The sequence below is a fragment of the Solanum tuberosum genome, unplaced genomic scaffold (genome assembly GCF_000226075.1).
Source record: "Solanum tuberosum cultivar DM 1-3 516 R44 unplaced genomic scaffold, SolTub_3.0 scf00008, whole genome shotgun sequence".
NCBI classification, from domain to species: domain Eukaryota; kingdom Viridiplantae; phylum Streptophyta; class Magnoliopsida; order Solanales; family Solanaceae; genus Solanum; species Solanum tuberosum.
This window is the reverse complement of record NW_006238934.1, coordinates 619,617-635,417: the sequence shown is the minus strand read 5'-3', so window position 1 is coordinate 635,417 and position 15,801 is coordinate 619,617. Positions and strand designations below refer to the sequence as shown.

General features: G+C 31.5%; 2 protein-coding genes across 4 annotated transcripts in view; both read left to right on the top strand.

The window, feature by feature from the left end:
- Positions 1 to 3,209: 3,209 nt before the first annotated feature.
- Positions 3,210 to 5,747, top strand: LOC102601536 (protein LURP-one-related 10-like). The gene is made up of 2 exons (XM_006338901.2): positions 3,210 to 3,625; positions 5,112 to 5,747. Exons 1-2 carry the CDS (start codon positions 3,356 to 3,358, stop codon positions 5,478 to 5,480), a joined length of 639 nt encoding a protein of 212 aa, XP_006338963.1. The 5' UTR covers positions 3,210 to 3,355; the 3' UTR covers positions 5,481 to 5,747.
- Positions 5,748 to 8,958: 3,211 nt separating this feature from the next.
- The window catches only part of LOC102600401 (prosaposin-like), a 15,002-nt gene continuing 8,159 nt past the window's right edge, over positions 8,959 to 15,801 (top strand). The window contains exons 1-6 of one of the 3 annotated variants that reach the window (XM_006338898.2): positions 8,959 to 9,149; positions 9,990 to 10,099; positions 10,226 to 10,422; positions 11,501 to 11,698; positions 12,303 to 12,362; positions 12,755 to 13,414. In XM_006338898.2, coding sequence (XP_006338960.1) covers positions 9,991 to 10,099; positions 10,226 to 10,422; positions 11,501 to 11,698; positions 12,303 to 12,362; positions 12,755 to 13,012 — 822 coding nt within the window. In that variant the 5' untranslated portion in view covers positions 8,959 to 9,149; position 9,990 and the 3' untranslated portion in view covers positions 13,013 to 13,414. Of the gene's footprint in view, positions 9,205 to 9,989; positions 10,100 to 10,225; positions 10,423 to 11,500; positions 11,699 to 12,302; positions 12,363 to 12,754; positions 13,415 to 15,801 lie in introns of those variants that run through there. The other 2 variants (XM_006338897.2, XM_006338899.2) reach the window with 2 other exon arrangements.

Sequence of the window (15,801 nt, the reverse complement as noted above, 5' to 3'; positions counted from 1 at the left end):
CCCCACACACACACACACACACTATATATGCCTCCCTGGCTTCCACCAATTAGTTGAGGTTTGTGCTGTATATAGTGTTTGCTATTTCCATCCACTCAACAAATTTCAACTATGGCATAATTTTCAAAGGTACGTCTCTGTAATTTTGACCACTCGATTACTCCAATGCTTATCATTTCTTTTAGACAAAACATCACATCTTCCACCACCATTGGCATTGGCTGATATTTTTCAAGATTATTATGTTTATAATCATTCAAACTATCTCGATCTTTGATCATGAAAAGAAACTTCGGTGGACAGAGTTACTTGGGACTTGTTGCTGGTGGGAGGTGACATATATTTCGTAGAATTAGTTGAGGTGGGCGAAAGCTAGCCCAGACACCATGTCATAAATAAAACACAATTTTTTCATCTGCTTAACTAAGAAATATGTCTTTCATTTTAAATGATGATTATTTTATTGGGCATGTTTTTTTTCCCGACATGTATCAAAAGTAATCATGTAGTTGTAAAGCAATAACTGGTTGTGATATTTGATCAAGAAAAAAAAATGATAAGAGTATAGTATAGCACAACAATATTTTGATTGAGCATGAAATTTAACAATGAAGTTTTTTTAGCGCATACCAAAGTAATATATGAACTTGTGATGTTAAACTTGGCTCGACTCCAATATTGAGATATCACTTGCCTGTCATTGTGCAGAAGATAAGCAGCATGAAATTGCTTGATGAGTGATCACGATGGAGAAGACGGGCACATGAAGAACTAACTCATCATTCCAGCCTCATAAGGCGCGAAAACACAGATGAGTTAGTAATGCACACGGCCTGCTTCTTCTACAAGGAATTATTTGTGGAAAAAGTTAGTCTGTCTAGACATAGGATCAGTCATATGGCACTATATATGCCTGAATTAACCTTCAACTCTTGCCTAGTAGTGAAATTTGAAGTGATCAATTTTAGAGGGTTTTACCTAATAATACCCAACATAACAAGATTATGAGCACTTTTAGGTCATTGCAATAAGTTGTAAATATAATTGAGCAAGACATGAATTACCATGCTGAAATAAGTGTAGTGCCACTAAATGACAATAGATTTTCAATATTGTGCCAAAAATATCGATTTGCATCCAGAATCGCTAAAGCTTTTACGAGTTATAAATAGCTATATTATATTATTGTTGTTGAATAATTATCGCAAAATTCTTTATTTGTTTTATTTGTTGTAGTGTGCACTAAGCTCATGTCCACTATAAACGGGGTCCGGAGAAGGGCCAATCACATAGGGTCTTTTGTTCCTAGCCTTACCTTATAAAATATCTTCTAGTTGTGATCATGATTTCTTGTCAAAGGGTTCATTATAGCAAGGAAATATTATGCATCTTTGTTATCATCAATAGGGTTGGGCCCAAGCCAGTATTTTGGTTATATATTCGACAAAATCCAGTAGCTTGAGCTCAAAACGTTCATTTAATATGTATAAATAATCTATCGAGAATTCAATAAGTAAAAATTATTTGTAAAGCAAAACTCATAAACTAATTTTTTTGGCTCTGCTTCTGTTATTTACATTGCTTTCTCTTTTATGGTTCATAATTAATGGGCTATTATACAGTTGCCACAGAATATGCATCTTTCTAAAATGGCATATTTGAAAGAGTCAACTTAAAAAGGGAGGTAAAAAAATGATTTGTGGCCAGGAAGAATTTAAACAGAACTATATCCAAAGAATGTGGTGCAGTGGATGAGACTTCTTCTCTTTAAATCAGAGATCTCGCGTTCGAATCCTGGATATGAAAACATTCTTGGTAGGGAGTGCTTCCTTCCGAATGGGGACCTACACAGCTTGAATCTGATTTAATCAGACTCTAATATGAATATCAACCCCAAATTAAAAAAAAAAAAAGAATTAAAACAGAACTGAATTACCATTGTGGAACCTTTTTATACGGAGACATCATAGAGAAGTTTTATTTGGTCAATCAAGTTGTAGCATACAATAATATGAGGAGTACATTAATCAAATGCTCAGTCAACTATTCGAGGTTATTCTTTATAATAAAAATAAATCACATAAATATATCTTTATATAACTAAGAAGGTCATTCAACTAATTAAATACTTAATTTATCCTCAAAATTATCACTTACTTCCTTAATATTATGAATTTATGTTTTTTTTAGTTTTTAATCTATATTACTTCCTCCGTTTTCAAATTTAACATGAGATTAATCTTATAATATAAAATTAAAGATATATAGAATGTATCAAAATACTTTTAATTTTTTAATTTTAAATATATCATGTGAAAAATTAGAATTAAAAAATTATATAAAAAAAATAAGACGAACAAAATAAATTTCCAAAAATAAATAAAGAAGGCAAATAAATAGAGAAAGTATGACTAACTATAGAAAAAAATAATCTTATCTAAAATAAATTATGGAAAAATATTTTTCAAGCATATAAAATGATTTAATGAGTGAATCACCCATTTATAGATAACAAAATAATAATGAATATTGTCCCCCGCGTCAAGTGTAGATCGACACAATACACAAATATCTTCATACGCGTTGACATCGCCGACGAAGAACTATTCCAAACACTTATTAGAGGTATCATGTTTCGATAATCTAATAAGAAATACGTTATTTATATATATATTTATTTAATTTATATAATATTTTGTAAATAGATAAGAAAAAAATTATTTATGTGTAAAATTAATATGAAGTTTAATTGATATTTTAAAAATCCATATAACTAATACATATACTTTCTATGTCCTAATTAATGTGATACATTTTGAATCTCGAGAGTTACACAATTTTATCTTTGACAGTATTTTAAAAAAATATCTTTTAAATTTTTGAATGGTCCATTGTGATAACTTATAGTACTATTTAAATAGTTTTCAAACATATAAATTTTATTTGAAAAACCTTGACGATTTCATGTCTAAATTCACAATCAAATTTAAACTGTATCATATAAATTGAGACAGAAAAAATATTAAGTTATGTATTATTGTGTTGTACGAGATATAAGATACTAATTCCTGTATTATTACTAATACTTTTTAACATTATTATTAACATCTGCATAACTTTAACAAGGAACAAAAACAACCTTCGTTTCCATTTGACCAACTTAATATAGTATTATTTCAAATTAATTCCCTCACCATCTTCCCTCTTTCCTTTCTTTATCTTCTTCATTAATCAACAAAACTTCCATTATAAAAACACTCCAATTCCCAAATCTCAATACTCACAAAACTGAAAAATCTCTCTTTTTCTCTCTAAATCTCTCAAAAATTATCTCTAATTTTTAGTTCAATTAAGTATGGCAGGAACAAGTAATTATCCTCCTCAAACTCCGGCGCCTATGCCGGTACCAAATCAGGTAGCAATTATAAATCCACAGTTCTGTGCACCATATCCAGTTGATTTGAACGTCGTAAGGAAACTTATGACTTGGTCTGAAGGTGCTTTCGGAGTTACCGATGGCAACGGAAACATTGTTTTTAAGGTTAAAGGCAAGTTCTTCAGCCTCCGTGATCGCCGGATTTTGCTTGATGCTGCCGGAAACTCTCTCGTCACTTTTCAACAAAAGGTAAATTAATTACTCTCATAAGTAAATCTTGTTAAATTTTATTTACCGAAACACAGTAAAAAAATGTCTGTTCTCTCTATATTTGATACGAGTTTAAGAAAAATAATACTCCCTCTATCCCAATTTATATGATTCACTTTCTTTTTTACTCAGTCTAAAAAAGAATGACACATTTATATGTAAAGTAACAATCTAACTATAAAATATCTATTTTATCTTTAATGAAATGATTTACAGCCACACAAATTTCTATCATTCATTTTGGACCACAAGTTTTAAAAGTTTTCCTTTCTTTCTTAAACTTTGTGCCGAGTCAAAGTACCTCATATAAAATGGGACGGAGGGATCAAGATGCTTTTTGAACTTTGTATTTTCTGTCCCTAATTACTTGTCCACTTTTGAATTGACATATTTATTAAGAAAACAATTAATGAGTTTACCATTTTACCCTTATTAATTATGAAGTGGATGAAAAGTTCTACATTTTTCAAAGTAATTAATCATTTAATTGAGGATATATTAAGTAAAAGAAATTGTTCTTTCTTAATTTGTCAAAATGGACAAGTAATTAGAAATATCTATAAAAAGAAAAATGAACAAGTAAATAGGAACAGAGGGAGTAGTAAATATAACGAATGTACCATAATGGAAAGTTATAAAAAGAAAGACATTTTTTGAGGAGTAACTATCTAATCATACAAATATTTTTATGGTATTTACTAAATAATTTGAAATATAATAATAATTATATTATATAACACCAATTAATGATTTTAAATCAGATTAGATACATGTTTTTTGATATCAGATAGCTAGGCAAATACATTAAAATAGGAAGAGATATGAGTAAGATTTGTCTATATATATTAGATACATTCGAATCATACTAGATACATATTAAATATATGAATCTGTATATATTTGATTTGATTCACGTATATCTAGGATATTAGACGCTAATATATACTCTTTTTATTTTGTCATTTTCCTTAAAAAAGCAAATTACATAAAACTTTGTCATTTTCCCTCAGAAAAGCAAATTACATAAAATTTGTTATTTTCTCAAACTCTGTCAACTTTTGTACTGGTTCATTTAATCCTGCTATAAAAATCCTAGTTCCTCTGTTTTATAGGGTCCAAAAAGGAACTTTAGATATCAAAAGTTTAGCATATAGTATATGTGCAGGATTTTGAGTTTATGCATTTTGGATTCAGGAAAAGACAACTTGTTGAATTCTAGATTAACAGAACTGTAGCTCCGCCCCTAAAACAATCATATTCGAGTGCATTGCAAACTCATGATCACGATTACACCAACAGACCGTAGTTTTTGAAAACTACCTACTCCGCCTTTTTATCATATTCCATCCTACTGCTAGCTGTTGTTATAGACTCTGTTTGAACCCTAGAGTTTTTACTTGATCCAGGATCTTCAGCTACATATGCAAAGGAATTTAATCTTTTTTTTGCGATTTTGCCTTTTCAGATGTTGAGTGCCCATAGGAGATGGCAAGTATACAGAGGAGAAAGCACAGACACAAAAGATTTCCTTTTTAGTGTAAAAAAATCTTCACTTCTTCAATTCAAAACCAAATTGGATGTATTCTTAGCACACAACACATCAGAAGAAGTTTGTGATTTCAGAATTGAAGGCAGTTGGCTTGAAAGATCATGTGTTATTTATGCTGGAAATTCGTCTACTATAATTGCTCAAATGCACAAGAAACACACTGCTCAAAGTATACTACTTGGGAAAGACAATTTTGGTGTCACTGTATACCCAAACGTGGATTACGCGTTTGTTGTTGCTCTCGTTGTGATTCTTGAGGAGATTAATGAGGATCGTTCAGATTAAGATTCTTATCGCGAGCATTGCCAGTAGCTTGATGTGTATTTTGTTTGAACCGCGCTTTTTTGGCTTTAATTTGGAGTGTAGTTGATTGCCAGATTTGGCTAATGTTGTATAAGTGTGTAACGTTGTTGTGTTTGCAAGCTTTTCAGGCAGACAAATTATGATCATCAACTATTATAGACATAGTCTACTTTTTTCGTCTTTCATTATGTAATATCCGTGTATTTTAACACATTTTAGGAAAACAATAAAAATATATACTCCTCTATTTATCAAATTTCAATTAAAATATGATGGTATCAAATCACACGCAACGCTATAATAAAATTTTCAAATTTAGACTCATAAGCCCTTCAACACACAGGAAGATAAACAACCATAAACACCAGACTCTAAATTTTACTTTTGTATCACATATATATTCCGCTTTCTGGTTACAATCGCATCATCCATGACTTCATTTAACTGCTAGAAGCTATATGGTTGAACTCAAGAGTTCATTATTGCATTTGCAACAACGATGATGGACGATTTCTGCTCACCATTAACCCAAACACGGCCATTTAAACCAACAGTTATCTGAAAAGCTACCTTCTTTCGAAGACATTGAAGAACTGGACATGTTGGTGATCTCAGCAGCACCCGTGACAAATCAATTGATGATTCAAACATATAGCCATCTTTAAGGGGGCCAAACTTGGCACCTTTTCCAGAAGCATCAATGCACGATAAGTGTAAATCGTGGCTTGTGGTGGCATGCAAAATACCTGGATTATCAGGCGTAAAAGGAAAGTTGTTAGGTATAAACAAGCAGAGACGAACCCATGATTTGAAGTGATTAAGGAGGAATATGGATAGTTGGTAGGAATTTGCAGTGGCGATTGGCACAGCTTCAAAAACAGGGCATGAGAACTTGCAAAAGCAAAAACAGGGCGTGAGGAGCGGCAGCATTACATCTATGAGTCATTTTATTAGTGCCAAACTATACCTGAGATTCCATTCAAATTAAAGATAAAGAAAACACATGTGGATGCCTAAGAACATCTGTTGGCTATTGAGGAGTTTGGATAGTTTGGTTTGAGAAAATGCTCATTATTTATAAACTAAAAATATTTTCAATTTTACAAAATCACTTTGTAGACGTGGTCAAATATGATTCAGCTGCGTCATTAATTAAATTATTTTTTTCTTAAAAAAGACTCAAATATGCCATCTGTTGGGATATACTATTAACCATGTAATTGTGTTATAGTATTTTTTATTTAATCCCTTGTAAAGATTTTTTTTATGTTATTTATTTAATATAATAATTTTTTGTTTAAATAGATCATTATGTATATATGTGTGTCCATTGCTTATATAGTAGACAATTTTGTGTATGGAGTATTTTAACTCATACACGGAAGATTAAAATTGTTGGTGCATATAAGTTATAAATTTATGTTCACGATCAAAGATGAAGTAGGACGAACATCTTGATGATCGTAGCACAAGATTAAATATAATTTGATCTTAATTATGAGAATGGTTAAATTCAACTTCTTGTGCTAGTACATTTTGTATGTATTGAACGGACCAATTAGAGACATTTGTTTATGTTCTGAATATTTATAAATAAATTCTCTAGTCCACTACATGTATTTATACTCTCAATCTTGATATAATTATTATGATCTATGTAATTTATTTTATTGTTTTAATCTATTAAAAGGTGAGACTTTTTGATGAGTCAATAAATTCCTAATAGATTAGATAATGACAAATTACATTAGTGAAATAATAATTAGTTGATAGAACCGTGTCTCGGACCCGAGTTGAAGACACCCCTTTATGATTACTTATAAGTTTTCACGTGAAAACCCTGCAGGTGGATTTTAGATCCGTCACGTGAAATAAGTTAAGTAAATATAATAAAGGATTAATTTAGTCAATGAATTAAATTTTCAGATAATTTTGATTTAATTGATTGGTGTCGGTAATTCTAACACGGGGGGTTAAATAAGATGTAGTGGTAGATTTCGAAATTAAATTGAGGAGTGCAATTACAGAATTTTAGTGGAATACTTTGTAATTTATTGCGATATGGTTAATTCGTTCATTTGAGAATTATTATCGTAATTGGAAGCCTCTATTAAATATATCTACGGTCCCTACTATGCCTGATTAATTGACCAAGTTTGAAAAGAAGGACAAATTAATTTTATTGTTGATCTTCTTTAAAGGATGAATTATTTGAGAGTTAAAGATTGAGTTAGTGACAAAAACGTTTGGTCTTAAATGGATGAAAACGTTTTTGTTCTTATTACAAAAACGTTTGGCCTTTAAATGGATGAAAACGTTTTTGTTCTTATTACAAAAACGTTTGGCCTTTAAATGGATGAAAACGTTTTTGTTCTTATTACAAAAACGTTTGGCCTTTAAATGGATGAAAACGTTTTTGTTCTTATTACAAAAACGTTTGGCCTTTAAATGGATGAAAACGTTTTTGTTCTTATTACAAAAACGTTTGGCCTTTAAATGGATGAAAACGTTTTTGTTCTTATTACAAAAACGTTTGGCCTTTAAATGGATGAAAACGTTTTTGTTCTTATTACAAAAACGTTTGGCCTTTAAATGGATGAAAACGTTTTTGTTCTTATTACAAAAACGTTTGGCCTTTAAATGGATGAAAACGTTTTTGTTCTTATTACAAAAACGTTTGGCCTTTAAATGGATGAAAACGTTTTTGTTCTTATTACAAAAACGTTTGGCCTTTAAATGGATGAAAACGTTTTTGTTCTTATTACAAAAACGTTTGGCCTTTAAATGGATGAAAACGTTTTTGTTCTTATTACAAAAACGTTTGGCCTTTAAATGGATGAAAACGTTTTTGTTCTTATTACAAAACCGTTTGGCCTTTAATGGATGAAAACGTTTTTTATCTCAATTGATTCTCATGATCCTTTTGATTGCTCATTAAGCCTGAAATTTATTTGGACGTTTTTCCTATTCATTCTTGAGTTGGAAAACTAGATAAATAGGCTGGATGTGGCATGAAAGGAATTATCTTTGAAAAACAAATAATACTTGCCCACACAAGTATCTTGGTAGTAATAGTCAATCAGGAAATAGGAGAAGATCGTAGCTCTGGATCCTTGGCATCTGGACGACTTTTGTGGAAGATTCAACAGGTTAGTATTCTTCTAAACTCGTTTATGTTATATTGTTTAGTCTATATGTAAGATTTGTGATCCTGAATATAGCTTCCGTTGTGCATATTCTAACACCATCAACATTAAAAATATGACTCATCTATGTCAGCTAGTTAACCACAAGATGCCTTTAATTTCATGATGCATTAGGAGCAGTTTGGACAAGAAGAACAAAGTATTTATATTGTAGCTACAGTGAGATTCCCTTTTCAGCCAATTATAATGTTTTAATTCGAACCAGTCGGATTCGAAAATTTTATTGAAAGCCCATCGAATACAAATGAGCCTTTTGGGAGCTCCAATGGGAGCTCGGGACACCCAATGGAAAAGCAAAAGGAAAAAGAAAAAGAAAAAGAAAAAAGAAAAAGTTGGGTTGAAGATGATGTAATTGACTAGAAGAAAAGTGGGTTGAAGAGTGTGTGATTGCCTAGAAGAAATGTGGGGGTTTGCTGTTGCTTGAAGGAAGGAAGAAAGAACCCTGGTACACTACTCTCTGTATTTGTCGCTTACTCTGAAAATTATTCCCCTTTTTCCAGGTAAACAATTCTTCATCATCGTTCCACATAGAGTTTTTTTTACTAGGGCTGGGTGGGGGTGGGGTTGGTTTAATCAGTTGTTAAATTCAAAAAGATGAGAACTTTTCAATATAAGTATGTGGGATTGTAGTTCATATAATTTATTTTGGACATAACTGTCAAATACTTAAGCTAAGATGGAATTTTGAACCCTTACTAGTTTGGGATCGAGGCTATTGGGGCCTAATTGATTAATGCCTCAATCTCAAATTATTGACGGATCAAACAATCTAACTTTCACTTGAATATTTGACAGTCAAATATTCAAGTGAAAGTTAGATTGTTTGATTCGTCACTAATTTGGGACTGAGGGGTAATTGATTGGTATGACTGTCAAATATTCAAGTGATAGTTAGAGTTAGATTGTTTGATCGGTCAGTAATTTGGGATTGAGGCGTAATTGATTGAAATGATTGTCAAATATTCAAGTGAAAGTTAGATTGTTTGATTCGTCACTAATTTGGGACTGAGGGTAATTGATTGGTATGACTGTCAAATATTCAAGTGATAGTTAGAGTTAGATTGTTTGATCGGTCAGTAATTTGGGATTGAGGCGTAATTGATTGAAATGATTGTCAAATATTCAAGTGAAAGTTAGATTGTTTGATCCGTCAATAATCTGTTATTGAGGCATTGTTGATCGATTGATTGATTAATATTAGCATATCTTTCGTTAATTCTTTTCTTTTTTTTTTGTACTTTATTATGCTTTTTCTTGAATCTAGACTGACTGTTTCACTTGGCAGCATGGATTTCAAGGTCTGCCTGTTTCTTGTACTACTCGGTGTTGTGTGTTGTACAGCTAGTGAATTAGCATCCCCTGACCTCCTTATAATGAAAACCGAGGATGTTTCAGGTACTTCTCCTATTCTTCTGTAGCAGATGCTATGATCTTGTTATATTTATCTGAAGTCGTTTATTTTTACTTGATTGATTACGGAGTTTAATATGGCAAACATTAATCTTGGCTTTCTTGCAATAGCATTGTGGATAAGTAACTTACAGGCACAGAGACAACTTCAGCTTCTCAAAGATGTCAGCCATAGTAAAGCATTATTCACAATGTGTGAAAAATTTACCGCGACTGCACTTGGTTACCTTGCTAATAACAAGACCCAGACAAAGATGCTTGACCTCCTTCTCAAGACCTGTTCGAAGATGCCAGTATACAAGCACGAGGTACTTGTGATCTGACTTAAAATTCTTTTTGTCTAAATGATTAATTTACTGCCCATCTAAATGATTTTCTGAATGTACCGCTTCATGCATATACTCATGAAGATAGCAGAAGTCTTCTTTAAATGTGCTTATCCATTTCGTCCAATATGGTTATTCTATTTGAGACATCCTTAAATGTATTAACTCAAATTTTTATGTTATCAATTATCTTATTCACAATAAAGAAAGAAACTAGATGCCACTCTGATTACGGATTAAATGCAATTCCCAGACAGCACACACTGAACCTGCTTCCCATGTTTTATTTTTGATAACCGTGGTGTCTGGGCCAACTCGTGCGCACCTCGACTAATTCCACGGGATACCTACCTCCTCCCACTAGTAATAGATACAAGGTAACTCTATCCAGTATCAACCTAGGCCAGGACAAATGGGAAGGAATCACCTAGTGTTTTTTTATCTCTTCTGGGATTTGAACTTGAGACCCGCTTCCCATGTTCCTTTCCATTTTTATTACGAATATAGTTCATCATGCAGATTTTAAATTGACCGTTCCTCAAGTGTTCCATCTTCTTTGGATACAATTTGGCTTCCTTTGAAATCCAGAATGGCCTAGATTTAGCCCTCCCTATTAGGATGAAGAGAATTGATAAATTAGTGGAGTGTGTCTTTTAATATTATCCATAGAACCCGAGCTAGATTGTTTTCTGCGGGGATTTGGGCGACTGTTAATGAAAAGATTAATAATAGTTTGCAATATCAAACGTGAAAGCATAAAAATATTCCTAATTACACACACACACACATTTGCTATGCATCACTTTGCTGTCTATATTTGTTTAGTGTTGGAGTCCATTAGCAATTAGGTGATGCCTTGCCAATTTAGCACCTGCACGAAAGCGCCTTATAAGTGAAGTGCTCAGCCTGTATGGCGCTGGCTTTAAGGTTTAAGTGTGCTTCAAGCAAGACTTTTGCAATATTTTGATATCTTTAGGATCTACATGCAACAACATTGATATGATTTTTTCTGTCTCTTGCTACATTAATTTGCAAGTGAACTTCTCTTATTTTCTTGTAGTGCACTGCCATGGTGGATCAATATGTTCCTCTCTCCTTCTTAAAGATCTCCACCATAAAACCCGACGACATTTGCCAAAAGGTTGACCTTTGCCAGAAAGTGGTTTCCATCTCTCAACAGTTCTCCCAAAATGGCTGCGACTTATGCCATCAAGTGGTTAGAGAGACACTATCAAAAATGAAAGATCCTGACACTCAGGTACTCTTGTCTTTCATTATATACATCTTATAAGTGTTTGTATAATATGTGTGTGAGTGCTTGTGTGTCTATCTATGTTGTAATGGTGTCTTGAACTCTCGGTTAACTTGCACGCACCTCAACTATTCCTTCGGGTACCTGCTACCTCTTAGTAGCACAGGTACCGAGTAACTGATGATCAGCCCACAAAAACTTAGGAAGATCGAATGAGATCTCCTAGTGGATTTCGTCTCTACTACGATTTGAATCCTGATTCTCATGGTTTTTGTTCCACCTCTTTAATCACTAGATTACGCCCTTGGATGTGATACCCTGGAGATAGATTATTGAGCACTGTTTAGTATCTAAAACGACTAAATAACTTGCTATAGCTAAAAATGTCATAAATTTTACTGGTTAGAATCTGGCTGGTCGGATATTTTATTTCATTTACGCTCCTTATGTGAAAATGTTATCAACCCGTAGATGTATATGGAGACAGTAAGTGGTTTTTTATTTTTACCTTTTTTAATCTGGTAAGCGACAATATGTAGTTCTTATGCAACAGAATATATTCACTTGTGAATATCTTCAGTAAACTCATTTGCTTCTTGTATACTTTCAGTCAGACATACTTCAGTTGCTCTTGAAGGCATGTGGATCTGTTGAAAAATATACCAATAAGGTAAATACCCTCTGAAACTAATCTTACTTCATAGCTGTACCTTAATGCCTGCTCATACTTCCCTAATCTAGCCAACTCTTTTGGACCTTTTTGCGTCCTTAAAAATCTTCTGCAATCCAATGTGTCACAAGTCACAACGCTGAACTATCAGAAGAAATGAAATGTTGTAATACTTGATCACGAGCGTTAATTGCTCTCTAAAAATGATTATACTGATGAGTAACTGCCAGGGTAATACTATATTACTTGTGTAATTTCTGTGTTCTAGAGAACTATTGAGTTCTTGATGATTAATATGTGGAACTATACAAGGCTGTTTGGTAGCTGTACTGATGTTCCTTTCCTTCCTCTGTCTCCACGGCTTTTTGTTCATGCCTCGTGATTTTCTACAGTGCAAGAAAATGGTCTTCAAATATGCACCAGTGATCCTCATTAACGCGGAATATTTTCTGGAGAAAAATGATGTATGCACTATTCTGTTTGAGTGTCAGCCTGTTGTTGGTAAAGATGAAGCATTACCAAAGATACAAACTTCATTGCACAAATGCACAGGAAGCTCATTGCTCAAAGCATACTGTTTGGGAAAGACAATTTTGGTGTCACTGTGTGCCCGAACGTGGATTACGCGTTTGTTGTTGCTCTGGTTGTGATTCTGGAAGAGATTAATGTGGATCGATCAGGTGAAGATTAAGATTGTAATCACGAGTGTTGTCAGTATATGATGTATATTTTGTTTGAGCCGCGCAATTTGGCTTTACTTGAGGGAGTGTTTGATTGCAAGATCTGCCTATGTAGTATAAGCTATGTTGCTCAGACTTTTTAAAAATATCAACGGTTGCGTCATATGTGTCAGATTCTCCAAAAATAGTGTATTTTTGGAAAGGTCGACACGAATGCAGCATCAAAAAGTGAAGAGTGAACACAACACAACTTAGAGTAGAAGTGTGTAATTTGTATTGTTTGGAAGCTTTCAGACAGATAATTGCAAACTACTATATTGTACTTTTTTCGCATTTCATTATGTAATGAGTTATTTTCTAGGTTGCATCTTATCTAACATACTTTCATTTTAGCCTGTTCTAAAAAGAATGTATATGTAGATTATTGTATTTTAGAATAACTAGTGTTTGGGAACGTGCATTGCACGTTTATCCCCTATTATTTTCATAAAATTTGTACGTGCCTAATTTTATATTTCAAACCCACATTTTCAAAGACTGTTACTTTTATAAAATTTGTACATGCCTAATTTTATGTATTATTCTACTAAATATGTGTTTAGTCAAACACAGCAATATCATCTAATTTTAACACAATTTTAGTTACTACTCTCACTATTCCTTTTTAGTTGTCATATTGCGTTTTTTAGAGTCAACTTGACTGATTTTTAAAGTTAATTTAGATTACACTAATTTGATATTTTGAAATAAGAATTTAGATATTTAAAAACTATACGAAAAGTACTATAAATTGCAAATTTTTTCATATCAATATGATGGAAAAATACATTTGAAAATGTTAGTTAAAGTTTATATCGTTTGACTATTAAAAAAAAAATAGTAACAGCTACAAAAGAACGAGGGAGTAGTTCACGAAATAGGAAATGTTGAACTATGTAAAACTAATTAAGATAATATATATAACATCTAACATTATCGGAGATGCTGACATAGAATTAGCGTTGATACTTATAATATTAAAAAAATGATTAAAACACCTAAATAAGACTAACTTGCTTTTTACCAAAAAAAAAGCACAAGTATATAAATAATGATGTACCATATTCAAGGCAATCATGGTATTCCCATGTATACATGTCCAGTAACTCCATTATCTTTAGAATGTGATACATAATCTTTAGGTTTATTCAAAAGTATGTAATTTTAATTTGGTTAAAAGATGCAACAAGACAATAACAAAAAACTTCATTTCATATGCCAAATCCTTTCCAAGAAGCAGCATATATTAGGCAACCAAGATTACATCCCCATGCTGGTTTACTACTAAATCATCAAAAGCTCAATTATGCTAAATCATGATTATAACTTCTAAATTCTTTGTGTATGAAGAAAATGAATGAAAATATTGGGTATATTTTATTAGAAAAATAAATCCTTGATTAATTACATGTTCATTAACATTTCAAAAGTTAATATTGCAATAGTCATCGGAAGATGAAACAATTCAAGATTGACATTAAATAAACATAATTAAGTACTAAAGAAGTGATACAAAATTCAAGAAAAAGTAAATACACATTATTAAGTCTATGGGAATTCAAAATACACGTTTCACGAACTATAAGGAGAAGCCTAAACATTCAAGTTATTCATATACTAATGACATACGGTTAAATGTATATAGTCTCTTACTATTAACTGATTATTAATTGTATGAATACTATTTACTACAACATTTGTGTTTTCTAGTGTTGTATGTATACTATAATATTATATAATTACTATCTAAATATAATTAAATAAATATTTTATAACATTTTAATTTAGAGTAATTTTTTTTTTAATGGCATTTTGTAGTAACTCAATTTTATAGGGATATTTTGGTATTTCAACTTTCAACTTTTTTTGTTTCCACTTATAGTAATACTAGTTTCAGGGTACGTGTGTATCATATATATAGTATACGATGTTGTAAAATAGAAGTAATATTACTAAATTAAAGTTTTTTAGTAAATAATTATAATTTAAAGAACATAGGACAAGTGCTTTTAAATGATTAATACATAATATTATAGAGTTACTTGTATTTTGAGATCAAAATGACCATATATTATTGAAACATTTCAAAATACATTCAAAGTTTAAATATGGGGAGAAAAGTGACATTTCTTTAGTAGTATTATTATTTACTTCACTCAATTTTGTAAACAAATCTAACCAACAAAATTATTTAAAAAATATCAATACAAAAAATGTCACCAACAGTCTTTCCTCTTGAGGTTATGAACATAAATGATGGACACCATTTAAGTATAATATTCTTCTTAAATGTTCATACTTCAAATTTAGTATGCACAGGGCACTAATAAGGATTACCATAAATATTTCAATATTTTATCTTTATACGTAATCTATCTTTTATCAATCAATGAATATTTGAGTAAGACTATCATAGAGAGGTAATTCTACAAAAAAAAAGAAGGTATTTTATTGTTATAACGAATGATGGTTAAATAGAGGTTTGAGTGTATGCCAAATATTTAGCTTGACCAATTCTTTGTTTTAGATATACATATATATTTCAGTAGCATAATTTAATTTTAATATATGAACAACATCATTTTTGGTGAAAAATATTTCATTTCTTTAAGTTTCTACCTTATCTTTGTAGAATTGTAGTCTTCTCCTTTTTCCTGACGCATACATATCATATAGTTGTTGTCTAATGAAAGTATCTAGTATCTTATAGAAGTTGTATC

Bases quoted from the DNA above. Each gene is read 5' to 3' on its own strand.
- LOC102601536 (XM_006338901.2), top strand. From the start codon at position 3,356: ATGGCAGGAACAAGTAATTATCCTCCTCAAACTCCGGCGCCTATGCCG. The intron at 3,626-5,111 runs GTAAATTAATTA...TTGCCTTTTCAG, and splicing joins TCGTCACTTTTCAACAAAAG to ATGTTGAGTGCCCATAGGAG.